The sequence below is a fragment of the Heliangelus exortis genome, chromosome 6 (assembly GCF_036169615.1).
Source record: "Heliangelus exortis chromosome 6, bHelExo1.hap1, whole genome shotgun sequence".
NCBI lineage: Eukaryota > Metazoa > Chordata > Aves > Apodiformes > Trochilidae > Heliangelus > Heliangelus exortis.
In genome coordinates this window covers 34435308-34460105 of record NC_092427.1, presented here as the reverse complement: position 1 = coordinate 34460105, position 24798 = coordinate 34435308, and the positions used below count along the sequence as shown (strand labels likewise).

At 43.5% G+C, this 24798-nt stretch overlaps 2 protein-coding genes and 1 long non-coding RNA gene across 6 annotated transcripts in view; 2 read left to right on the top strand and 1 right to left on the bottom strand.

The window, feature by feature from the left end:
• The window catches only part of HIBCH (3-hydroxyisobutyryl-CoA hydrolase), a 39237-nt gene extending 27785 nt beyond the window's left edge, over window positions 1-11452 (top strand). Inside the window, exons 12-14 of the mRNA XM_071747811.1 lie at window positions 3467-3586; window positions 4665-4698; window positions 9206-11452. Of these exons, the coding sequence (XP_071603912.1) occupies window positions 3467-3586; window positions 4665-4698; window positions 9206-9321 (270 nt within the window). The 3' untranslated portion in view covers window positions 9322-11452. The remainder of the gene's footprint in view (window positions 1-3466; window positions 3587-4664; window positions 4699-9205) is intronic.
• Window positions 11138-23971, bottom strand: C6H2orf88 (chromosome 6 C2orf88 homolog). Its single transcript, XM_071747812.1, has 3 exons — window positions 23836-23971; window positions 19518-19591; window positions 11138-14903 (listed from the first exon to the last, which is right to left on the bottom strand). Exon 3 carries the CDS (start codon window positions 14736-14738, stop codon window positions 14487-14489), a length of 252 nt encoding a protein of 83 aa, XP_071603913.1. The 5' UTR covers window positions 14739-14903; window positions 19518-19591; window positions 23836-23971; the 3' UTR covers window positions 11138-14486.
• Window positions 23934-24798, top strand: part of LOC139797852 (uncharacterized) — a 23936-nt gene continuing 23071 nt past the window's right edge. For 3 of the 4 annotated variants that reach the window (XR_011726596.1, XR_011726595.1, XR_011726594.1), the window contains exon 1: window positions 24467-24590. This is a non-coding gene — a long non-coding RNA (uncharacterized lncRNA). Of the gene's footprint in view, window positions 24047-24466; window positions 24591-24798 lie in introns of those variants that run through there. The other variant, XR_011726597.1, reaches the window with a different exon arrangement.

Sequence of the window (24798 nt, the reverse complement as noted above, 5' to 3'; positions counted from 1 at the left end):
ATCAGGCATTATCCTTGACAGCAGCTTGGTGACTTGTGTGGAGCAAATCATTTTCCTCATCAATGGTACCACAGTACCAAGACTGTGTCCCTGGGTGACATTTTCCTGTCCCTGTGTGTAGTGTGCAGGTACAGGCACAACAACAGCACATTCAACTGATGCATACATTACATGATACAAACCAGAAAGGGGTCAGTAGCACCAATGTTTGTATTTATTTTCTTTGTTCTCTGTATTATATCATGTACCAGGAAGCTCATGGAATAAGCCCTGGCAAAGGCAAAGACTTGGGGGAACACCTTGGATGTACCAGTTCCTTTTAATGTTAATAAAATGGAACCACTCCATCTGCTTCAACCCCTCTGTGCTGTGAGCTATGCAGTCCAAGGCATCCTGTTCCATTCTATCTATTGCTGCTTTTCAGTTTCAAACATGCTTCCTTGGCAGGCTGTCCCATTATCTGATATTAATGTGATTTGCATTAATAAGAATAATTTAAAGTCATCAAAATTCTACTTGAGAATGGCTCCGTGATTTAAATCACATTTTGAATCCACTTACAAACAGATAAAAAGATAGAATACCAGCACACTATTTGAACTCAGTAAAATAGTTTCTAAACCTTTTACTTTATAGCATTACTTTGTTTACTTTTTGCTTTGATTTACACGAGCCAGAAAGCTTTAATCTGAGTGACAGAAGTACCACTTCTAATTGGATAAAATAAGCATGTGGGGTCAAAACCTGAAAAGCCTTCAGTGTTTCACTTTGTTCTCACATGGTGCTTTCTTACAGCTTTTTTATGGCAGGACAGTGCCTCTTCTGAGCACTGACACTTCATGATTTAATAGCCTTCATTTTTACTGAATGACATCCAGTGTAGCATGCAGGACACTGCAGAGACTGAGATTTACAAGGCACCTCCTCCAGATCTGCTGGATCCTGAAATATTAAATGGATGTGCAGCAAGTGGGGAAGAGAAATTACAGGAATGAAGCTGGATGGTGTCTGGCTCATGTGGAATTCAAGTAAAGATGCTTTCTGACCAGTAAGAGAGTGATACATCTGTCCTTGAGCATCTTCCCTGGGATGATTGGCTTGGATACTCATATTTTGTCAAAGCTCACCCAGCACCCTTGCTTGCTGCAGACAAACACACACTTGGGTACTTTAGAAAGTAAAGTGATGGGTGGTTTCATCTCCTGCAAGGGAAGTGGAACTCTGGACCTCTGGGAAGGTTTTTTGGTTGTTTTAACTCAAGGACCCTAAACAGCTCAGGTCAGAAACCTCAATGGGCCTTGGAGACAAAAGGCAGCCACTATTCCAGCAGTTAGCTGTGTAAGGAACTCCACTGAGTGCCAATTAATGTGGTCACCTTCTAATAGTAGCTTACTGGAATTTGGGTTTATTGCAAGTTCATCTTGTAGTTTTTAGGATCATTATGTTGAAATCAAGATGATCTCAAAGTTAATGGAATGGATATAAAATACTTCTATGAAGACTTCTTTGCATTTTAGTACTCCCCACTTCAGCCTATCCTATAGCTCCTCTGAATTCAGGCTCGTTCCCTCACACTCATCCTTTCCTCCTCTTTGTACAGAGAATTTATTTCTAGATCCACCAGTGACTCATTTTTCTGTAACTACACCTACCCATTTTCTTTCCTAGCTCCTTTTCCTTCAGCTTGATTTATGGCAGTGCCTCCTCCACCTTCAGCTTCACTGATATGCCAAGATAAAGCAGCTGCTGGCTGCACTAGGCTGGTTAAGTACTGTTTCCAGATCTGCCCTGTTTCAGTGCTTCCTTTGGCCAGAAGGAGCTTGCCATGGCCATCTCATCCAGGGAAACATCTGGCAATATTGTGCCAGACACCATTTAACCTGCTTTGAGCAAAGACTTTTTTTCATCTAGATGACAAACTGTGAAACTCAAAGGAGAAAAAGCCCAGTTCAAAGGTAAAGCCAGCAAAAGAAATAAGAGATATAAGGGCTGCACTCAAGAGTTGCCACCCAAACCCTACATAGGGATGTAATTAGAGGCACAGTTGGTTTCTTTATCTGCTGAAAGGCAGCTCCTTGCTGGAGAGCTTTATCAGAACTCAGGAAACCCTGAAAGTCTGAGCCAGCATTAGCTTTCTAAATGAACTTCTCTCTCAAGCAAAGTGGTCAACATGCAAGTAACAGAATGACAGACCCAGTGCCTTTAAGGTACTGTGGAACAGCCTCTTCCTTGCAGAGCAACTTGGTGTTTTCCAGCTTAACTGGGCAAAATGGGTCACTGCTGTATCAGCTGGTGTCTAGAGGGGGATGAAGAGTAATTGGGAGCCAGAAAAACACATTAATGTTGATGACTGGAAACCTGCCATTTCAGTCTGTGGGTAAGGAATCAAATGTCTGCAATGAAAATAATATTAAGAGGCAAAGCTCACCATCTGCCACTCTTCAGTAGTGGGAAAAATGTCCTAATTACCAGGAAATGCCTATTGGGCTGGGAATAATAGAGCTTTTAGTTGGGTTTACAGGGAAGAAAAAGTCTTGGTTAGAGAAAAAAAAAAAGATCAGCAACAGTGAGATTTTGCTCCTTTCCCCCACAACCCTGAAAGCTTTAAAGTTGTCTTAAGTTGGTATTTGTCTTTCTCCCCACTTCTCCCTGCTGGTTACAGACATGCTGTTAAGTGAAGGATAGTCACAAGAGCCAGATTTTCAGCATTTGTTTGTGTGCCTTAAACAGATCCTGTCCATTGCATAATATTTATAGCCTGTAGGTCCAAGAGGAAGAGGAAGACAAGACCTTCAGGCTTCCTGCCAGCAGAAAGCTGAATTAATGCAGGATCCCAGACAAGAAGCCTGGCCAAATGTACTTTCATGCTACAATTCTTTTAATAAGTTTTTTTTTAATTAAGTTTTTCTTTCACAGTTTTCTTCTTGGTGTATTTTGCACTCTTTGTGGATGACCATAAAGCAGCTACTTAAAGTTTGTGGCTAATCTCACCATTCTTGCCATCATGCCAAATAAAACTAAAATGCTGCCCAGCACTAATATCAGCAACAATATCAGTGCATCCCAGAACCATTCAGGCTACAGAAGTGATATTTAAAAATGGAGTGTAAGAGCTTGTAACACGTGGGTTCACTTCTCACAAGAATGTTTGGAAGGGGATTTCAAGCTGCATTAGATTCTCTGGCTAGTAATTTGATCATAGATGGTGTGACCTTTGAAGTTCTAGGCTTTCTGAAGGTGATGGCACAGGTCCCAGAGGTCTTGCTGGTAAAAGTTTATGCAGGCAACTTCACTAAATGACAGCCTGGTGGGAGGGAGCAGGAGAAGGGGGTATCACATGATGAGCTTGGGGGGAAGAATTTACCTTACAAAGAATCATTTTACCTTACAAAGTTTAAAATGCAAAAAAGACAGACATACAAATGTACCTAAACTGAAGAACAATAATTGTGAATATCTTCTCCAGACCCTTAATAAGATGTCACCCACATCCTTGAAGATAACTCTCAGACAGCTCAGAGAAGGAGCCTCCATGAGCTTACAAGAGGTTCTCACCATGGAGTACAGGCTGAGCCAAGCATGCATGGTGAGTAAGCAGCTGAGCCCTTTGTCTCTTTGCAGCCACAGAGGGGCAGCAAGTCTGCCAGAGGTTAAATTTTAAACAGATCACACCCAGGGCTCACAATTTATAGATTGTCATTTTTCAATCATCTTCTCCCTGTTTGTTAGGCTGTCACTTTCTTTGTTCCACTTCCATGTGCTTACATGCAGCTTGGAGACTACATTTATGTGAGTCAGATGGGAGTGGCAGAGGACTTTCATAAAGAAAACTGTTATCATGTTATAATGTGGAAAGTTTTGTATCTGGACCATAATTTTTAAGCTGGCATTCTTGAACAAGGTCCCCATTTAAATTCTGTAGTTCTCAGTTGCCATCAGCAAGATGGGAACAGTTGTGTATCATTGCCTCTCGGGACTGATGGGATGCATTTTTTGAAGAAAAAGAGGTATTTTAGGGTCATTTGTAGTCAGGGCTGAATACTCAGGTAATATCTGACAAAGTGATCAGAGTTACTGACTGAATTATCTGTACAAACACCTCATAAAACTCCCCCATGGCATCCTCATTACCAGTTTTGGTACATTTTATCTTCTGATTAAATGATTTGTGCTAAAGTAAATGCTTTTAAAAAAAAGCATGAGTGAAAATATATGTAATGTATATAACTCATGTTGTAGTGCCTGACAGTATCCTTGCCACAGCTTTCCTGAAAATAATGTTGTTGCTCCATTGTTAGTGAAGCATCCTTAGGGCTTTAAATATTATATTTACATCTATAAAATATAGTTGTATGTTTCCAGCATTCATAGTACTTCAAGTGAGCAGAATACATTGCAGTTCCCTAAAACTGACCTCTTGGACATTTTCTGATCCCACACATCTCAGTCTCCATCATTCAAAACTCCTAAGAAAAATCTGAAAGGGTTTGCACTGGATAAAAGTTGGCTGATCAGTGAAGACCTTTGCCTGAATTTATGAGGATATAGATGAGAACAGGACAAGTGGGATTTCAGCAGATCTTGTATTTCAAGCAGAAGAGGGATAGGGGAAGTTGGGTTCAATAGAATCACTCATGTCACAGCTTGGGGTTTTTGTTTTGCAGCAAGGCCATGACTTCTATGAAGGGGTCCGAGCAGGTAAGCATGCACACAGCAGCTTTTCTCAAAATTAATAACATGCAAACTCACTCCTGTTTTACTGCTCTGGAGGTTAAGAGAACTACATACAGCAGCAGCCCTGAGAACACTTCCCAGCTTGCTACAATCTTAGTTTATTGGACTCCAGCACAGACAAAACTCAGTATTTACTCCAGCCTGTAACAGCCAGGTTGTTTCCTTTGTGTAATCTCATTCTCCTAATGTTATTTTTCTACTTGGTAAGGCAGAAAAATGTTTCTGAAATATTTTTCACCACCTCGTTGAGAAAGTTCAAAACATGTTTCATGCTGACAGTAGTGAGTAGCCAGGTCATTTTTTACATCCAGATGTAGTGTTACCACCAGATAAAAAGTGATTTAAGACTCAAAAAGCACAACTATTTATATAGAAAATTGTTATAACAGAGACTACTTTCACCCGTGTCCAAAATACCTTGGTACACAGGTGTCTTGCTATTAAAAACCTGTATCTGTAAATGTAATATTAAAGAATTCAGCATTTTAAGGCAATGCTCTAGATACACAATGGCAAAAGAGCAGCAGCTCAGCAAATTCATCTTGGGGACAGACTTAGATTTTGTCCTTGATTCTACTGCTGATTCACTATGCAGTTTGTCAAGCTCAATGTCACATCTGTTAGAAACTGCAATGATTATTTATTTACTATTCCATCCAAGATGAAGCAAAGCAGAGGCATTTCCTTTTCCAAGGAGCTTCCAGTACAAGAGATTTGGATGAATAACACTTTGAGGTTGAGGGATCCTTTTAATTCACACAGTTCTGTACTCTAGTATGTGCTCTCACCTCCTCCTCACTTTTTTATATCTGCCTTTTTAAAGCAGTTTGGAATCCATTTCAGTATCAGTCTGAGGGTTCACTATTAGTAACACTGTGTTAAAGAGAGCCTGAGGTAAGAGATGCAAAGTTTCCATGTACAGTCTGGAGAATTTTCTGGGCTTAATTAATCAAATCTTTAGCACTTATTAGCAGAGATTCCTTTGAAGCATTTACCACACATGGAGAAGCACATGGTTTTCATTGTGGTGCTAATGAGGACAGAGATAAAAAGAATATTCCTAGGATAAATTCTATATCACCACATGAGCTGCTGAGATGTAGCAAGTCAGGAAGGGACAAACTCAAAAATTCTCAGGGTCAGATGAACACCAAAGCAGATTCTCACTTGTAGTGCACAAAATCATGGAACCAGCTGGGGATGCAGCAGAGGGCAAAAGCAAAGCACTGGTCAGGATGTGACCCACACAAGCTGCTGGTAAAGAAAAGCTGCAAGAGCAGCAGTTGGGAAGCTTCTTTCACACAGGATGATGCAGCAAAGGCTTAGCTGTATCAGGGGAAGGAAAAAAAGCAACCCCAAACACCAGACATCCAGCTGCACTAAGGGGATTGCTAAGAAGAATAATTTGCTCTTGAAGCACTTTTGCTGGATAAATCATGTTAGCAGATTTGTCTTCTCAGAATTGTTTCTCTTGTTTAAGTGGTACAGAATCTAACTCAAGATCATTTCTGTAGCTGGGTCTAATCTCAAAAAAATTATCCAGCAATTTGATGAGCATCCTCTCTAATAGCAAGTAAGATTATTAAGTACTTCACAGGATCAACCAGAGTGAATAAAGATTTAAATTATAAAATTGTTGATTTAAGTATTAGCTTTCTGTTTATTAAAACATTACATTCCAAGCATTTAAGAGCCAGCTGTTGACCCTGTCTACCAGAAGAGGATCTACCACAAAGTAAAGTTATAATAATCAGATTTTAGTTTTTGAAGATGGTTTTTCAGCAGCAGTGGCTATAGTTGGGGTTTTCATAACAGCTTTTATCTGCTCCAAGCCATAACTTTAATAGGCATGCTGGGGAAGTAGTTTGTTTAAAAGCTTTGTAAACCTGCTTTGACCTGAGGGTCAAAATTTTATCTCACTTTTAGCCAGTTTTCTTTCAACCAAATGAAAAAGCTGCTGGTGAAGAGTCTTGCCCATTTATAATACTTGTGATTTGAGCTACTAAAGAGAAAACCAAAACTGCTAAAGCATGAAATACACAGATCATATTTCATCAGCATTTTCCCATATAGTGGTAAATGTGGTCTTTGCAACACTTTAAGATACCCATTTTTCACCTTAATTTACAGAATAATCCATAAAATAAGAAATTCATAAATTCTGGCTAATTTTTGGAGTCGTGCTCAAACACATCCAGGTAGGCTACAACCTCAGCTGCCTGGGGGAACAAAAGTCTCTTCAATTAACCTCCTATTTGTGCAGGAATTTGCACTTCAGATGGAATTGCAAAGGCTTTCTGCATATTGCTGATCCTGCAAGGGTCTGATTTCTGTGGGGCTTCTGTCTTTGCTCCTGCAGTGCAAGCAGCTGGCAGGTGTGAGACACAACCCCCTGCTGCCAGGGAGGAGGGGGAGAGGTTTCATTGCTCCTAACAGAATTCCAGGTGCTTGGAAATACCAGTGCTGAGTGGAGCTGAGCAGTAGAACACGACCTGAAGTTCAGTCAGGTCACAGATTTTGTTTTAAAAACCTCATAAGAACAAACCCTTACACCACAACATCTTCTGTTACATTTATCTTAATTAATTTTCCTTTATCCTACCTTAGAAGCCTTCAGAATTTTGGTTCTCTTTGTGCAGTGATTGATATCTCAAGCTGGAGAGACACAGAATGCAGGGAAGTTAATGCAGAAAGGGAATATTTTTCACATTTTAATTAGGAAAAAAAAATATTTTAACTCCTAAGGTTAAATATTTCACTGGAGAGATCCCTATGATCACCCACCAGAATAAAACTGGTCCCAGACCCAGATCCAAAGAAGGAATAACTCAGTTACACAGCAATTATTGCTGTATTTCAGAGCTGAAGCTGCTGTAGTATACACATGGACTTTCTGGTTTTTCCTCTAATTTAAAGCCTCTCTAGTCAGTGTTGTCTTTTGGGGATAACAGTTAAGATTATTTTGGCCTGATTGTGAACTACAACTAAAGTTGAAGAAAATCATTAGGTAAGTACAATGGAATAAATATAGTTGATTTGGGACATTTATATGTTTTAATCCAAACCAATCAATGACTTCATTCACCTCACAATGTGCAATTAACACAATGTTTAAAATTAACTTGGAGGATCATAACTTTTCAGTTAATTACCCAGCTGAATGACCTAATAAATTCAGTTTTACAGCACGTTTCTTTTAAGGAGTTGCCCACATGGATTCTGTTCTCTGTGGCACTGCAGTTTCTATCTATATAGTGGGCTTCTTTTTAAAATGAATGTTTATTTATTGCAAGGAGTCCTTAGTCCTCTATTTGCAGGTAAATGTTGCAGGGCTCTGCTTCTCCTTTCTCTTTGGAGACAGAAGCCAAGGAGCTGTGATGCCCACATGTTCAGCTACAGAAATATTTAGTGAAGTTATAATTTGTTATTTATTTTTCTAGGCATTTTCTAATGTTAATTGTAGAGGAAAAAGTTAAAAAGAAGTTCTCAAGTCACATTTCTGACCAGAAACTTCCCTAATGCTTAACTTTTGATGAGACAATTTTTAGGGAGGCATTTTTTCCCTTGAACTTAAAACTCCTTTGCACATTTCCCATGCTGGGTGGGTTTAGTTAAGTCACCCACAATGATTGCTGTTTAGAAAGGCATTACAACTTACCAAAAAAACCCCAGCAGCAGTTGTCCTTCCAAATGTCTGATCTCATTGAGCAGCTTCTTTCCACCTGCCTTTAGAACCAGCCTGCTTTGGACTTTTTGTACAAAAATCCCAAATAAATCATATACTCAGCAGAGGAGCAGGAGAAGGGTGCTCTGTGCCCACCCTCCCTTCTGTGCTGTGGGCTGTGCTGTCAGGAGCTGTCCCAGCCCCCAGGTGCCTCTGCAGGTCAGGGGCTGGTGTCACACACCTGAGGGGACTCTGTGTCCTTTTCACAGCCAAATAAACTCCCTCACCTCATTACTGTTTGCTGCCTCACCTTCAGCATTGCTGTGACACAAGAGGTGCTTTTGGAAAGGGGGTGTTTTCTTTCTCACACTCTGCTCTTTCCTCATCGGTTCTTTCTTTATGAGTTTATGTGATGTTGTTTAACTGAGCTTTAGGCATTTAACAGCTACTCAAATCATCTCTTGCACCAAGGTGTAAAAGCCCTTGTCCAGAAAGGAGCATCATGCATCCTGTTCCCAGTTTCACATCAAAAAACAGTAGGAGGTCTAACAGAAAGCACTAATTTCAGGTCTGTTCAAAGCCTGGGCTGCTTCTGAAGTCATCCCCTGTTGCTTGTATCATCAGGCACCTCAGATACTTTCCTAGGCAGGCCACAAAGCAAGAATTTTTATTAAATGTGACCAAGCAGAGCTCTCTGATTTTTCTCCCCCATGTTTTCACTGCCATTGTCTGCCTTGATGCCATCTGAAGTCAACTCAGTTAGAGTTTACAAGTAACTTTTGTGTGTTTTTACACTCCACCTGACAGTGCTGATTGACAAAGACCATTCTCCCAGATGGAAGCCAGCTGCTCTAGAAGAAGTCAGTGATGAATTTGTGGACAATTGTTTTAAGCCACTGGGAAGCAACGATTTCAAGTTGTAAAGATGAAGCCTATTGACCTGCTTCTACACCTGATTAATTCCATGATATAAAAATTTATAGTAGCAGGGCACAGTTTGACAAGACTCTCAGCTAGCCTGAGACTTTTAAGTTCTTGCATTCAGGAACATTCTCTTTTGTTATACTGCCATAGTGACAAAATAATTGTATCTCTCATTAATAAGGGGAAAAATTACTTCAAGGCAAATTGTTATTTTTACTGCTTTTTATTTTTTGCATCAGCTCTTAGTTGAGGAGGAGCCTTTGGGGGAGGCAGCATACTGAAGGGATGACCTAGTAAGTAAGACATCAGGAGACCTCTGTGTTCTGGGCTCCCTCTCTGAGCTCTTAAATTGACATCGTGCCTTGGATTCTTCTCTGCACAATGCAAACAAAATATACTTGAAGCTTTCAAACAGTCAAAGCTGCAAAGGGAAATGCAAGATGTGCTGGTGTTAAGTAGTTTTTAAATAAAAGGTCAGCCTGACACATTATTAGTCTGAGAGCAAGAAATTGTTCTATTGATTTAACATTTGGTCCGTGTTCAGTGTCACTGATGTAGATGTTGCTGAAAATGCCAGAAGATTGCCAGAGCCTAGAGCACATTTTTATTTGTTTGTAAAGCCATTATTTTTTTTAAATGCCATTAAGTTTGATCAGACTGCATAATTGGTTTCCCATGGTTTCAGACATTGCAAGTTTCTCTTCATCTTACCCTTGTGAGGGAAAAAACAACCTCAGCCCTTCTCAGCAGCACATTTTCTGTTGAAGTGATTATCAAATTATTTTGGTGGGAGAGAGCAGCCTGGCTCTAACACTGCCCCTGGCTGGAGTTATCTGTACCCATTAGTCTGGGTGCCCACTTTTCCTTTCTTTTTTGGGTGGAAAATTTGTGGGAAGTAAGGGAAATGCAACACTATGCACTGAAGATAATGAAGAGAGGAAACCATGAAATATCTGCTGCTGCATGGATTGTAGAATTTAACAACATATCCACAAATGGATTTGTTGGGATCAAAATTCAAATATACATCAAAACCCCCTCGTTTTGTTTTGCTGGGTTCTGATGCTAATAATAATTGAAGTTATATGACATAACCCTTGATGAAAGGATAATTTTTTTTTGGGAGGGGGGGGATAAAATTAATTTTTCTATTATGAACACAATGCTTAACTTTCTCCCCCATTAAGTTTGCTTACTTCTTTATGGTTAATCAATATAATATCAATATAATAATCAAATATCATTCTCTCTTCATTCTGGTTCCTACAGTTACAGGCAGGTCACAGATAGAAATTTTGGCTTCTTTAAAGATGAACCACTGAGAGTAAAGGAAGAAAAGTTTAGTTCATATTACAGAGTCAGTAATCAGCACCTGAACATCAGAAAGTCAGAGCTACAGCAGAACCCTCACAGAGTTTTCTGGGCAGTTTTTATGAGCAACAGGAATGGGCTACACTGGTTTAAGGCTCCTTCCTTCCTAGAAGCTGCTGCCTGGAAACAAAGCCCAGGCACTTCAGGCACCAAGGTGATCTGCTAGAGGGGCTTTCCAAGGATTGGGTGAGTAAAATACAGAGAAAAATCAAGAACAAATAGCACCTGGTTTTGTCACTGGAATCTTGGAGATGAAATTGTTAAAATTTCATCCAGGAGTTAATGTTGGTGTGTATATATTTGTTAGGAGGCAGTCACTGAGTTTATTTTCAAAAGAATTTGGAAGTTTTAATTAATATATTTAGGCTAAGTTCTTAAAGTGGGGCTTGATTTCTACTTTGTGCTTGTTCAGTAAAAAATTAAAGGTCTCTCATTATTTGTTAAAATTTTTTGTTATTTTTCAGATTCTTAAACAATGTCTGGTTTTAATTTTTTTTTTAATTGTTCATTCCATTGTTTTTGTACAAAAGGAACAATCTTTAGAGATTACATTTATTGAAAAACACAATAATTCCCAGGGAGTAGGGATCATGGCTCTCTGACTGAATGTTTTAGCAAGAATTTACTTCTCTATCAACCAACTTCAACTTGTGTGTTCAGTTCCTTCCAATATTTATGTGTCTGGGAATTATCCCAAGCTCCTGGTAAGATGACCCTGTCCAGTCTGTGCATTTTTACCAAATAAAAGTCTTAACAAAACAGATGGTAAGTTTAATTTTATTTTGGTCCAGAAGAAAATATATTCCACAAAAAAATATTGTAAAAAATATATCGTAGCATGTTTTATTTGGGAATACTGATGTGTCACACTCCAGAAATGTCAGTTTTACAAAGTGCTGAAGTTAGTATGTGTTGAGCCATTATTAGGATATCAAGTCAGTCACACAGTACCCACTCAGACTATTACTTACATTTCCTGGAGAAAATACAAAGCAAACATATTTTTAACTCCTAAATAGAAGTAAATGGTTTTGCAGAGCATGCCAGTCCCATACTGGAGTGCCTTTATTCCACAAAATCAAGTCAAACAATTAGTGACCACGTAGCTGGAAAGCAACTGGTAGGGGTTTTATAAGACTAATGCCCAATTTAGAGTAATCTCATGATAAGTAAACAGATGAAATTTTATTTAGGTAAAGAAGTCTTCATGTTTTTTATCATGTATTACTATTGTGCCTATTAAAAATACAGCAGAGCTCTGGGATGAGATCTCCTTTGATCTGCCACCACTTTGTAGTATTGAACGGGTTTGGGTTTTTTAAGGGCAGGTGCATTATTTATTAAGGACAGCACCTTGTAAAAGAGATTATTTGCCTGGTGAGAAGCTGTCTCCCTGTTGCATGTCTCCTTGTTTGCAAGCTCCTTTGCTTCCCACTTGCTTCACACTTTTCCTGAAGTGCCAGTGCCACAGGAAGCACCATCAAGCAGCTGGAATGACACTTCAGGCTCTGCTGAAGGTTTCATGAGGGAAGAGCAGCTTTGTGGCTGCAGGTAAGTGACAGCAGCAGGCAAGGGGGTGGCTGTCACATTCTGGGTGGCTCCCTCCTTCCTGCAGCAAGGGCTCCAAAGAGAAGTTTAATTATACCTGGGTAACCTTCTTGGGTGGGAATTCCAAGTGTGGAGCAGTACAGGATTTCACCTGAGGCTGTTTTCTGTCATTTTTCTGTTCCTGCCTGCTGTTGGGCCACGCAGAGGCAGCCTGCCAGAGGAGAAGCTGCTTTCCAAAAGCTCAGTTCTGACTCCAGGAGTGCCAGAGGCTTAAGGCTGCACCCAAAGGCAGGACCTGAGACACTGCAAGAGTGAGCACTGCAGCACCCAGCTCCCCACAGCACCCACCAAGGTACCTGCAGGCAGATGCACCTCAAAGAACTCTTGAAGTGAGTCCTCTTTTCTGTCCTGTTCACCCAGCTGGCAAATAACCTGGGGGTCTTAGGCAGTGTTAACATTTTTAAACCTTTTTTTTTTTTTTTTTTTTTTTTTTGGTCCTAAAGCTTGATTTTAGCTATCCTAGGAATACTTTAATACTGTGGTTAAGCAATATCCAAATTAATATGTAATGATCTGATCAGTGGTTTGCTTTTTACTTCACCCTCATACTTGGCATGGGGGGTTTTCAGAGCAAATGCAGGGTATGAGTGGATGTTTAACACACTTCACAACTTCAAGGAACATCACTCTTAGCAGCAGAATTTAAATGGCCATAATACCTTAGTCCCACAGGACTTCAAGAAGACTACATTACTTCAAAGAAGACATTACAACATAAACAGATACTTTTTTTTTTTTCCCCTTTTTCAGCAAAAGCCTGAGAACAGTCTCAACAGAAGGGTCTGGGCAGTGTGAATTAATAGTAATCTTGTGCTGTGTTACAAAGAAGTTTTTCTCACCTTTGATGCTCTTGATACAGCCACTTCTCCACCCATACAGGTGAATTTCAAATAGCTGAGTTTGTGTCACAAAGTTTGCAAAACAGCTCAATTCCGAGACTGTCTTATGTCTAAGAAAACACTAAAAATAACCCTTTGCATGGTCCTCTTTCTTGCCATGGCTTGGAAAAATCATACTTTGTATCAGTCCTGGAACTGTGTGTACCTTTTAAAAATAGTAACAGTGTTTGCCAGCGTGGAAAGCATTTTCCCATAAAATAAAAAAAATGGAAAGCACTTTGATTTAGGAAAACAGCAACACCACCACTAACAGAAAAAGGAACAAACAGGTGCTAAGAGCCCCAGCTTCTGCAGGGCCATCACTTAAGATGCCTGTAATTAATTCACCTCAAATGCTAGGCAGGAGCAGGGCAGGTCAGGCTGCAAGCCCTGGAGAAGCAGGGTGCAGTGTGTGGGTGCAAGCTGGATAAAATGGGTCAGGATTTAGCCCTTTAGCTTTGGGCCTAAGGCTCATTCACTAACTCAGTGCTCAGGCTCCAGGTTTCTGTAGCACTGAGGCTGCAGGAGCTGCAGGAAAATGCAGTGGCCCAAGTCTAATGCAGCCATAGCTCCCCCAGGGTAAGGAATAACCTCCTTGCATTTCCAGAAGCCAGAGCAGCTGTTAATTATAATGCACTGCTTAACAACAGTGTCGTGTTTCTCACTGGTTCACTTAAAAGTGGAGGCTGAAATAATAAAATAATCCATCTGGTTCCCTGAATGCTGCTTGGGTTTGTGAAATGCTCCTCACTGATGGAATTATTTTGGTTTAGTCAGGTCAAGGGAACAAAGGAAAATTTGGGGCAGCAGTTATCTTTGCTGCCTGTAGGCCTTGGCTTCACTCTAGCAAAACATGGACAATTTTACCAAGTGCAGGGAGATCTTCTCTTTTCACCTCCAAACAGACCCCTGATTTTTTATGTGGTCTGTAAAAATAATCCACTCTTCATTCTTGAGCATCTCTGGAGCCTCCCTGGCAGTGCTCGGACAGGTGCATGGCAGCCACATTCTTCTCCTCCTCTTCTTTAATTCCTGATGACATTCAACACACACAAAGACAGAATACAACCAGCACACTCCTGATTAACAAGTGACACCTGATTTAGCTCCTACTGTAATCCCATTACTTTCTTAGCCATATAGATTAAAAGGCAATTATTATTATTATTTTTTTTTTTCAGCATCTCCTTGCAAACACACTCACACAGGTGGCATTATGCTTAAATCACTGGTGATTTTACTTCACGTGCACTCCCACCACCACAGAGCTCAGCAGACAGGACACAGTGTGCAGGCAGTCCCTGGGCTCAGGGCACATCACTCTCAATGTAAGGGATGTCACTGTATTTGCTTTCAGTCACTGCCAGCTGCTTCAGGGCCTGATCCAGGATCTCCCGGGAGAAACGGTCGGCGTAGTCTTGAACTATAATGCTGGGTGGACCTTTTCCATCCCCCCCTGCCAGCAGTGAGGATTTTTCCCCAGTGCATCCTTCCCCAACAACCTCATCCTGCAGAGCACTGCTGTGTGGGAAGGCATACTTGGATTTGAAGCATCCCATGGTACGTTTGGAAACGCAGCTCTCAAATTCAGTTCACCAGCATCTTTTGGTACACCTGGAAGTGGCTGATGCACAATGTTGCTGCTGCTGCTGCTTGCCAGTGGTCCCAGTTATATTCCAAGCAGGAATTGTCTCCTTTTGTGCTTCTTTTCCTTCTGAAGGAATCTGTCAAAACAGCGTTTCATGTAAGGGCAATAAGTAGCTTGCCATTCTCAGTGAGCTCAAAAGGAAAGCTAAATTCACTCAGACCCAGCTCAAAAGGAAAGCTAAATTCACTCAGACCCTGGCAGAAGCAACTTCAAGAAATCTCCACATGGTGTGCATTAAATGTTTTTATCAGTAACATCCACCCACTGCAAGCAGGCAAAGCTTGACCTGAATTCAAGCTGCCTTTGAATGCGATTCCCAGCACATGTCAGCCATCCAGGAATGTAAAGATCTTAGGAAAAAAAAAAAATAATCTGTTTCCTCCAGAATGACAATGCAGTTCTGGTTTCCCAGATCTGTAAACAAATACTGTTTTACTCCAGTGGCTGCTGCTAAAAAAGAAAAAAAAAAAAAAAAAAGAAAAAAAGCAATAAACCCCAAACCAGCCCCACAGAAGCAGCACCTAACAAGAGCCTTGTGTCAGGGCTGTTGTGCAGCCTTTGGGCAGGGGTGACACTAATTCTCAGTGACATTCTGCTGCTGTTGAAGGAGCCTTGAACATGCAGCAATGAGAAACAAGAGCTGCCTTTTGTGTTTTTCCCCGGGGGGGTGGAGAGGGTAGGGAAGGCAGCTGCAGGTCTGGCAGAGCTGGAGCAGCATTCAACCAAAGGAGAGTGAGGAACTGAACACCTGAGGGGGTCCTTTTTGTCAAACTCCTCAAGAACCAGGATTGGTCAGCCTCAAATTCTCAGATGTGTTTTTTTGTTTACTGGCCCAACAGAGCTGTTTCTCTGTAGATACAAAGCAGAAGCAAAGGAGATATGCCTGGCTTGCTTGGCATGAGCTTCCCCACTTATCAGAGTTAATAGACTGCCAGCCAAAATAAAGACTGTGCTACACAGGAACCAACTGTTCCCTGCAGCTTCACCCGATGACGTTGTACTAAGGTCAGCCAAAGTTAAAGATTTTTTTGTAAATAGCCTTTGAAAACATAATCATGGCAAGGATATTAAGCCTTATTTACTTGCTTGATATACTGGGGGGAAATGGGGCTCCAATCCAGTAACCTGACCACAGGCAAATATTTCCAGGGGAAATTAATCCCATTTGCAGGCAGATGGTGCTCAGCAGGTAGGATGGGACTTCCCCAGTCCAGCAGCTGACTTGTAAGAACCAGGTTCACAGTGACAACCTTCTCTCCTCTTTCTGATGCTTCAGAAAAACATCACTACCTGTTCAGAAAGCAGCTTGATGGGCTGAAGTGCCAGCACTCCAAAGTTGGTGTTCCTGGCAGGAAGTCAGGCCTAAAGAGCTTCAGAAACCACCAAGGACTTCCAAACGTTTTCTGTAGCTTCAGATCAGAACATTTCAGCATTTTAGAAGAATGTTTGTAAGGCACTTTAAAAAAATTTCATGAAGTTTCTTTAGTGTGTGGTGACACACTGCAGAGGAGGCAGTGTGGATACCAAGCCTGTAACATAAACCCTGCTGCTACCATTTGTACTCAGCACAGAGGAGAGCTAAGCTATCAGTGAGATTTTTATTGTAATAACTTGTTATTAATTGAGTTAAAAGAAAGGATTTCCTTCACTGCACAAGAAACCCCATTTTTTTCTATGGAGCTTTATAAAAACCCCATGAACTTGATGCTCAGGTCTACCAACTGCATACACTGATGAAATCTAAAATGCTTCCAGAACATGGTTACAGACCAGAGGCCAAGGAGATGCCTGAAAGCAATTCAGACAGCTAAATAATTCAGAACTTTCAAAGAGCAATATCTTATGCATGCCTAATTTCAATATTTACCAGTAATAATACATTAATAAAAAGAATTGCTCTTCTGGACTAACACTGCCCCTGTACTCAGCGCTGGTGAGGCCACACCTCGAGTCCTGTGTCCAGTTCTGGGCCCCTCAGCTCAGGAAGGAGATTGAGGTGCTGGAGCAGGTCCAGAGAAGAGCAAGGAGGCTGGGAAGGGATCCAGCACAAGTCCTGTGAGGAAGGGCTGAGGGAGCTGGGGGTGTTGAGGCTGGAGAAGAGGAGGCTCAGGGGAGACCTCATCACTCTCTCCAACTCCCTGAAAGGAGGTTGGAGCCAGGGGGGGGTTGGGCTCTTTTCCCAGGCAACTCTCAGCAAGACAAGAGGGCACAAGAGGTCTCAAGTTGTGCCAGGGGAGGTTTAGGTTGGACATGAGAAAGAATTTCTTTCTGGAGAGGGTGCTCAGGCATTGGAATGGGCTGCCCAGGGAAGGGGTGGATTCTCCATCCCTGGAGATATTTCAAAAGAGCCTGGATGTGGCACTCAGTGCCATGGGCTGGGAACTGCAGCGGGAGTGGATCAAGGGTTGGACTTGATGATCCCTGAGGTCCCTTCCAACCCAGCCAGTTCTAGGATTCTATAGCTTGAATGTGGCAAAGAATCACCAACAGCATCTGGAACCCAGCACTGCTGATACCTGGAAGTTGCAGCTGAGGTATTTCAGGAGCTTCCCTGAGAGGTACACAGGAGTGCTGTCCAATAATCCCTTCTCATTCTGCTGCTGGGAACAGTTGGAAATTTTGGATTAGATATCATGCCCTCCTTAGGCTTGGAACTGTGAATATTGCAGATTTAAGCCTCAGAGTCCCCAAGCATTTATTTCATCACTTTCATCCCTGACACTTTTATTTCGTGACTATTCAGATTTGCATTTTTTAATCTACTTTTGGAGACATATTCTTTTATAGGTTATCCTTTTTTGGTGCTTTTTTAAAGGAGGTCTGTTAAATGGTAGCCAGTTTTGGTGAGTGTTTTATCATAGTTTCAAGATGTTTTTGTCCTACAACTGGAGATTTCCCCTCCTGTTAGGGGGCACCAGCAGATGAGTCAGTGTCTAGCAGAAAGAAGGAGGGAATGTGAGTGGAGGGAGGACAAACATCTCCTGAAGTATGTGGGGAGAAATTCCCTAAGTCAGCATCTTTATCTGCAGGATTTTCTTCTGTCCCCACCTTCTTTCCTCTGCCCTTTCATTTGGGCTAAACCAAATGTTTGTGTGACTGCCCTACACAGAGGGAGGGGCAGGCTATCAAACTCCTGGACAGCAAAACATGCAAGACAACTAAATTGTTCCAAAGTCATTACTAGATGAGCTTAAAAGCAAAGTTACAGACCCCAGTTTGAATTCTTGGCTGTTGCTCATTTCATTATTTACAGAGCATGGTATTTTCCAAGTTGCTGCAGTGAGTTTTATAGTTTGCCCACTCAAGTTAATAATTGTTGGGACATAAATGATGGCAAAGGAAGCTGCCCTCAGCCTTCTGACTACTTTCCTGTTTTTCTGACAAGCCTGGCTTGCACACATACATCAAAGTGCTCTTTAAATCCTCTCCACCCAACTCGTCTTCAGAGTGTAAAGTTCTGAAAGGGATTTTAACATTAAAAAAAAAAAAAAATAAAATAAAAGGCAGCTCATTTAACTTCCATGACATTTCAGTAACAGCAACCAAAATGTTTTGACAGGGGTCTGCTTCTTTCCAGCTCTAATTTGCTGCCAGTTGTGGCTCAGAAACCTCTGCATACATGGTTGGAGGCTCAGGGCAAAACCTCAGCAGATGCAGTTCCTGAACTGCTGTGCTTAGCTCTGGGCAGAGGTCAGGGAGCTGCAATCTGCTGTGTTACACAGGCAGCCAGGAGCTAGAGCAGCAAACCAGAACATAGCTCCTCTTTTTAGATTTTAAAATAAGTGAAATGTTGATTTAATTCACCTGGAAAACACAGGTTCCTGGCTGTGCTCAGTTGCAGTGGACATGCAGTCAATATGCTTTTAAATACCTACTTTAACTCCTGAAAACAATCAGTCCCCTTCCATATCCCTGGAACTGGAAGTTCCCATGAAAAAAGTTGCAGTGTCATGGCACTTGTTAGGTTATTTACTACATAAATAGTAGGTTATTTACTTTAGTAGGTTATTTAGGTTATTTACTACATAAATACAACCCAGCCAATTCTATGATTCTCTACATGTGTGCCCTCTGGTAATACCAGGGGAGGGGAGGTATTGAGGGAGCTGTACCTTGCATGAGAGGGCCAAGCAAGTCTCTTGGCCAAGCTGGCTTAGTGTTTTCTGCCCTTTTCTGCCAAATTAATTTCTAACCACTGAAGGAAACAAACAATGAACACACCTTGTCAGGAAACACTTTGCCAGCCTGGCCAAGAGGCTGCTTGGCCCTCTGGCACCTGCCTCTCTGGAATGCCCCTCATGGTGATGAAGCATCAGAACCAGAGTTTTGCTGTTACACCTCTCAAGCTATCACATGCAAGTAAGTTCCCTGTTACCATTTAAATGGTTTCCATTCATAAGACCTCTGAAAAAAAATCTCCTTGAAGTTCAAAGCCTTACTGCCTGGAATCTCTTTTTTTCAGGCTGTGTTTTAGCAGTCATTGAATTGAAAACAAGTCACATTTTGCAGAATAGCTTAGGGCAGCTGTGCCCAACTGAACACAGCCAGTAATTTCTCCTGTGACAGAACCAGGCTCCTCACTTTCCAAACTTTTAGGTTCAAACATGACTCCTTGTAACCTTCCTCCAGCCAGGGAGCCTTCTAATTTTTCCCCTTGGTATCCACAAGAGAATCTCAGTGTGCTACTCACCAAAAATGAGGCTGCTTTTAACACGTTGTCTGACTTGTCCCCACGACAGTGCAGACAGCTTCACACCTGGGACTCTGCAAAGGGAGCCAATAAACAATCCTCAGCACTCAGGAAATTTCAGAATCACACATTACCAGAGTTAGATGCCTCTCTGCAGTGCTGGCCTCCCAGAAGTCTGCTTGCTTGTGCACCCACAGTACTTGCCTTTGGTCAAAGGTAAAAGGATGATGCAGCACTTCAGAAATCAGATTAAATGGCAGCCTTGCAGCCATTTGGAGACTGCACCTGATCCTGGGGATGCAGTGGGGCCACTGCTCAGGGAAGTGGCTCCTGTGCAACGTGCAGGATGCCAACCTCCTTCCACAGCAAAGTCCAGAGAATGGTGATTTCAGCAAAGACACACCAAGGGAAAAACACCAGCATCTGGAGTACCTCATCTTTTGCCTAGGCTTAAAAGTTCTCTCCTGTTTTCCCTTCTTTTCAGAGCTTCTGCTGAGACCTGGACCTTTATGACCCAGGTGCACAGGGACAAAAGGCAGATAACCACAGTGCTGTCATTATCACAGGAACAATAGGCAGGACTCTCTGCAACAAAGGTATTCAAACTAAAGGCAGGTGACCCAGCTGAGGTGCCAGCTCAGCTTTGGTAAACCAAACAGCACCCAGACCTGCCAATTACACCACGTTAAATATTTACATCCTTCATGTAATGCTGGAAAGAAAAAGAAGCCCAGAACATCCTGTGCCTGCCTTTCCTCTCCCTAACAAGGTGGGATTTTGCTCAGGAGGATACCTGATATTATGCCTCTGGGTAGTCTGCAGCTTTGAAGAGGGGAGAGGCACAAAAATGGCAGAGGGCTGAATCATTCCCTTGGAGCACAGCATCTCCTCCACCCCTGCAGGACTCAGGGGCTCCCCAAGCCACCAATTTTCATTTCTGCCTCCCCCCAGCACCCAGCATTCTGCAAACCCAACCACAGGACGTGCTGCACTGGCAACAAAGATTCCTCCTAAAAGCTGGAAGTTTTAAAAAGCTGCCCTTATCTCCAGATAAGGCTTCAGCTACCTCAGGCCATGACTGAAATACCTAAATACCCTGGAACAACTCTGCAACCAAGAGCAAAACTGAAGCCCTCGTTCCTCCCAGGGCCGTCCTCTGCCTCTCCGCCGCTTGCTGCCAACAGGAGATAAGAGTCAGGGGCTGGAAGGGCTGAATGCAGGAGCCACAAACAACTGCTGGGCAGGATTAGCACATCCCTGGAAGTCTCCTGGATATCTGTCTCGGGGTACACGATGGAATTTCAAAGGCTTGAGTTCTTCCCCCCCCCTCTTCCCCTGCCTCCCGGGCCAGAACTGAAAAAATTTTGCAGGTTTCAAAGGCAGTTTGGAACTGAATGTGGAAACAAAGAGGCTCACTTTTCAGAATGGGGCATCACCTCTAACTTTAAAAGGCTTTTCAGTAAGGGGACAGCTGATGTAGCAAGAAAAGGTGAAGTACAGCAAGGAGCCTTTAGGTGAAACTATCAAAAATCCAGAAAACAGCAATGCCTGCAGGTGCAGTTCTCAGCAGCCACAAAGTTAGTTTTCATTTTGGGGGAAAACAGTCTTGTTAAAAGTAAAGAACTTGGTGTGCTTGGTGGCTAATTTCATGAAAATAAAATTGTACCCAGTCAGCCAGTCCTGAAATCCTCCCTCCTTCCTCCAGCACAGAGGTTTATTTACCAGAGCTGCATGCAGCTGAGAGAGCAGCCTAAAGGCAAGAAGATGCTAAAAATTCCCATTTAACCTTGCTGCTTTTCCAGCAGCTGTACAAAGAATCACAGACTCACAGAATGGTTTGAGTTGGAAGGGATCTTACAGATCATCTGGTTCCAACCCCCCTGCAATCCTACTGTTTTGGAGAAAAGATGTACAACATATTAACTGTATGTGATTTTTCAATGCCTGGTGTTTCCACCCCCCTAAATGTCTCCAATGTCTGTGAATGCCTATTTTCTGGATGAGTAAGAGCAGATCAGAGGAGTTTCCTTAGCAGGTGAGGCCTCAGAGTGAGGCTGCAGGGCATGAAGAAGATGCAGAGCTTCCCAAAAGCTTCCCAAAACTCCATCTGCAGAGAGTTAAGCCAAAACTGAAGGAACTCAACAACAGAAATTACAGACAAATGCCTTGGTTCAGAGGTAGGAAAAGCTAATGGTTGTGGAGGAGAGCTGAAACTCTCTAAGAGTTCCCAGACCCAAAACCAAAATAATGCTCAGAACAGGACATCAGAGACCAACCACACTAAATGGATATGAAGTTTGTAAATCAGACATACAGCTGTTTCCTTGCCCATGGAAATCCACTTCCAGCAAAGCCCTCTCCCTCCCCACAACCTGTCAGCTGCAAATGTAAGGCCTGGACTACACCCCCACAAACTCTCTCCCCACAGCAGGGGAAAACGTGAGGTTTACCACCAAAGTGTGTCAGAGAGGCCAAGTGAGCCCCACACTGATGTTGGGTGTCCCCAAAGCACAGTGCTGGGTTGACACGAAGCTGCCTGTTGGGTTTGTTACAGTGCTCTGACACTGTTTTGAATGATCAGGAGGAGAAACGGGTATATTCCTATATATACACCAAAACTTTCATCCCAACAAGTTAATTGTGGAGCTGCAGCCCACCTCCTGGAACAGAGGAAAACATCAAGCTACTTATATTTTGTGCTAAAAGTTAGGGTCTAGCCTTGTTTAAAGGCACATCACTTCATAAAGGTATAGTACTGTCCCCAACAGATGCCACCCAAAGACAGACTGCTGCAGAGCACAAATAGGGATGCACAAATCTTTCCAAGCTGGAAAACTCCTTCTGTCTTTGCTGGCTGCTGCCCAGCCTGGGGATCCTGCCAGTGAGAACTGATGAGCAGCAGGTAAAGCAGTGGATCAGCACCTCAGTCTGACAGGGTCATGTTCTGTTGTAGTATCTGTCACAAGGCTCAGCTGCAACCATATGGAGCTGCAGATCATAAGGTACAAATGAGGAACCTCAGTTTCCTTCCTGATGCTCTTCCAGAGGCTGGAGCAGCACAAATCAAAGTCAGGGGGAAGGAGATGGCCAGGAGCTGCCCAAGATCAGCCAGAGGGGAGCACAAGGAAAGCAGCACACAACCCCATTCTGTTCTTGCATCTTCCTGTGCAGAAGACAACTGTAAAACTAGGAATTGGAATCGGGAACACAACCAAAGACCCATTTTTTTTCCACAGCTTCCCCGTGTTTTAAAATCACAACCGTGTCACCAGTGCTTGGCAGAAATCAGCTGAGGAGTAAGGCAGCCAAGCCAGGAGTTAATAACCTGATGCTCCAGCTCAACAAAAGCTGCCCAGAATTGCAATGAAGACCGATGTCAGCCTTAAAAATCCCTCTGCCTCATGGCTCCCCCCCAGGATTTGTTTTCTTTGATTTCACCACTCCTCAGGCACCACCTTCTGCTGCTCCAGGAGCTGCCACCTCACACCCAGCACACAGAGCAGCCAGGTGGCCGTGCCCCCTGCAGCACTGCTGGACCCCCTGCCCCCTGAAACAACGTGTCCCCAGAGCCAGGAGTGTCACCAGGCTCTACCCAACCCTTCGTGTGACTCAAAACAAACCCAAGTGACTTCTAAGAAAGAATTTTCTGAGGAGAACATCATGTTCTGAAGAAAACTAACGTGTTGGTGGAAAACACCACTTTGTTAAGACTATACTACAAATCCCTGCATTTTTTATTTTTTTAATGACTATATTTAGAAACCCTATCTGGACTGCTGCTTCCTCAACTCTGAGAAAGCATGAGATGTTTCCAAATATTTTACAATTTCTGCCACGGCTGATCAGAAGCACCCAAACCTGTATTTTACAGCCTGGATCCAAGTCACCTCCCCAGTGCTGCCTTGGGGAAGGCACCCAGGGCAGAGCAGCAGCAGCAGCAGCCCAGAAACCCTCCTGCCACCAAACCCCCTGGTCTGGCAGCTTTACAGAGGTGGCCACGCCGTGTCCCTTCCCACCCCGGCTCTGCTCCTGCTGCTTTAGGCAGCACTTCACAAGACATCCCCAACCCAACCGGAGCAGCACCTCGGATCTGAGGACTTTATTGCCAGCACCCTCAGGGGGAGACGATGGGAGGAGTGGAGGCGTCACGACCTCCTGTCCGAAGAAACCCCACCTCGCAGCTCTTCCACCGCACAACCTGAGGATGCTGAAGGTCAGTCCTGCCCCACGGCCACTGCTGGCCCCATGGCTCGCCCAGCCCATCCCCAGAACCCTTTCGCAGCTCCTCAGACAGATAAGAAAACCCTCTCGGACATACCAGCGCGGTGGGGGTGGGTTCAGCGCTCGGAGCATCTCGGAGCCGTGATGCCACCCGCACGCTTCCCTCCATGGAGCGGCGGAGACTCCCGGAGAGGCGGGGGGGCAGCTCCTTCCTCCGCACGATCCGGGCCCTCGTCCCACCAACGCTGCCTCCACCCGAATCCTGCCCGGGAACGACAAGGACGCGAAAACATCCTCAAAAGTCTACGGTGACAACACTTGGAAGGGAAGGGGGAGATAGGATGATGGGGGGGGAACCGCGCAGCCGCCCTGCCCAGACCCCCGCAGGCCCCTCCCTCACACCGGGAGCGGCTCCCGCATCCACGCTCCCGCATCCACACTCCCGCATCCACGCTTCAGCTGCGGGAAGGGGCAGGGGCTCCCCGGGGCCGTGGGAGAGGGCGAGGGCTGCACCTCTGCAGGGGCTGCGGGGTGAGAGGAGGGGGGGGACGGGGACGGACCCCGCACTTCAGCGGCATCGCGGCCACAACCACCCCGCCCCGCCACCCCCCCACCTCCCACCCGGCGCGGTAAGGCCTGGGATTTGAAATAAATAAGAGAATTGGAAAAGAATAGTAATAATAAAAATAGGAAGAGGGAAAGGAAATAATTACCCGGCCCAGGGAAATCGCCTCTCGTCAGCTTCTCCTTCGTTTAAAGGTGGGGAAGCGCTGTTCAAGGGTGGAGTCACTCCGGGAAAGGTTCTGGTAATGGGAGTCGGACTCGGTCCTCCTGTGAGACCGCCCCGGCACGGTGAGGATGAGGGGAAGGAAACGGAGGGGCTTGCCTGAGGGGTGTAGCGCCCGGCTGAGCCTGCCCCACGGCAGCACAGCAGAAAAAAATATGAATGACACCAAAGCTCGGCTTTAAAATAAAATAAAAAAAAAAATTAAAATAATAATAATAATAATTAAAAAAAAAAATTTTAAAAAAGGGCCCCCGCAGCTCATGGGAAAGCTTC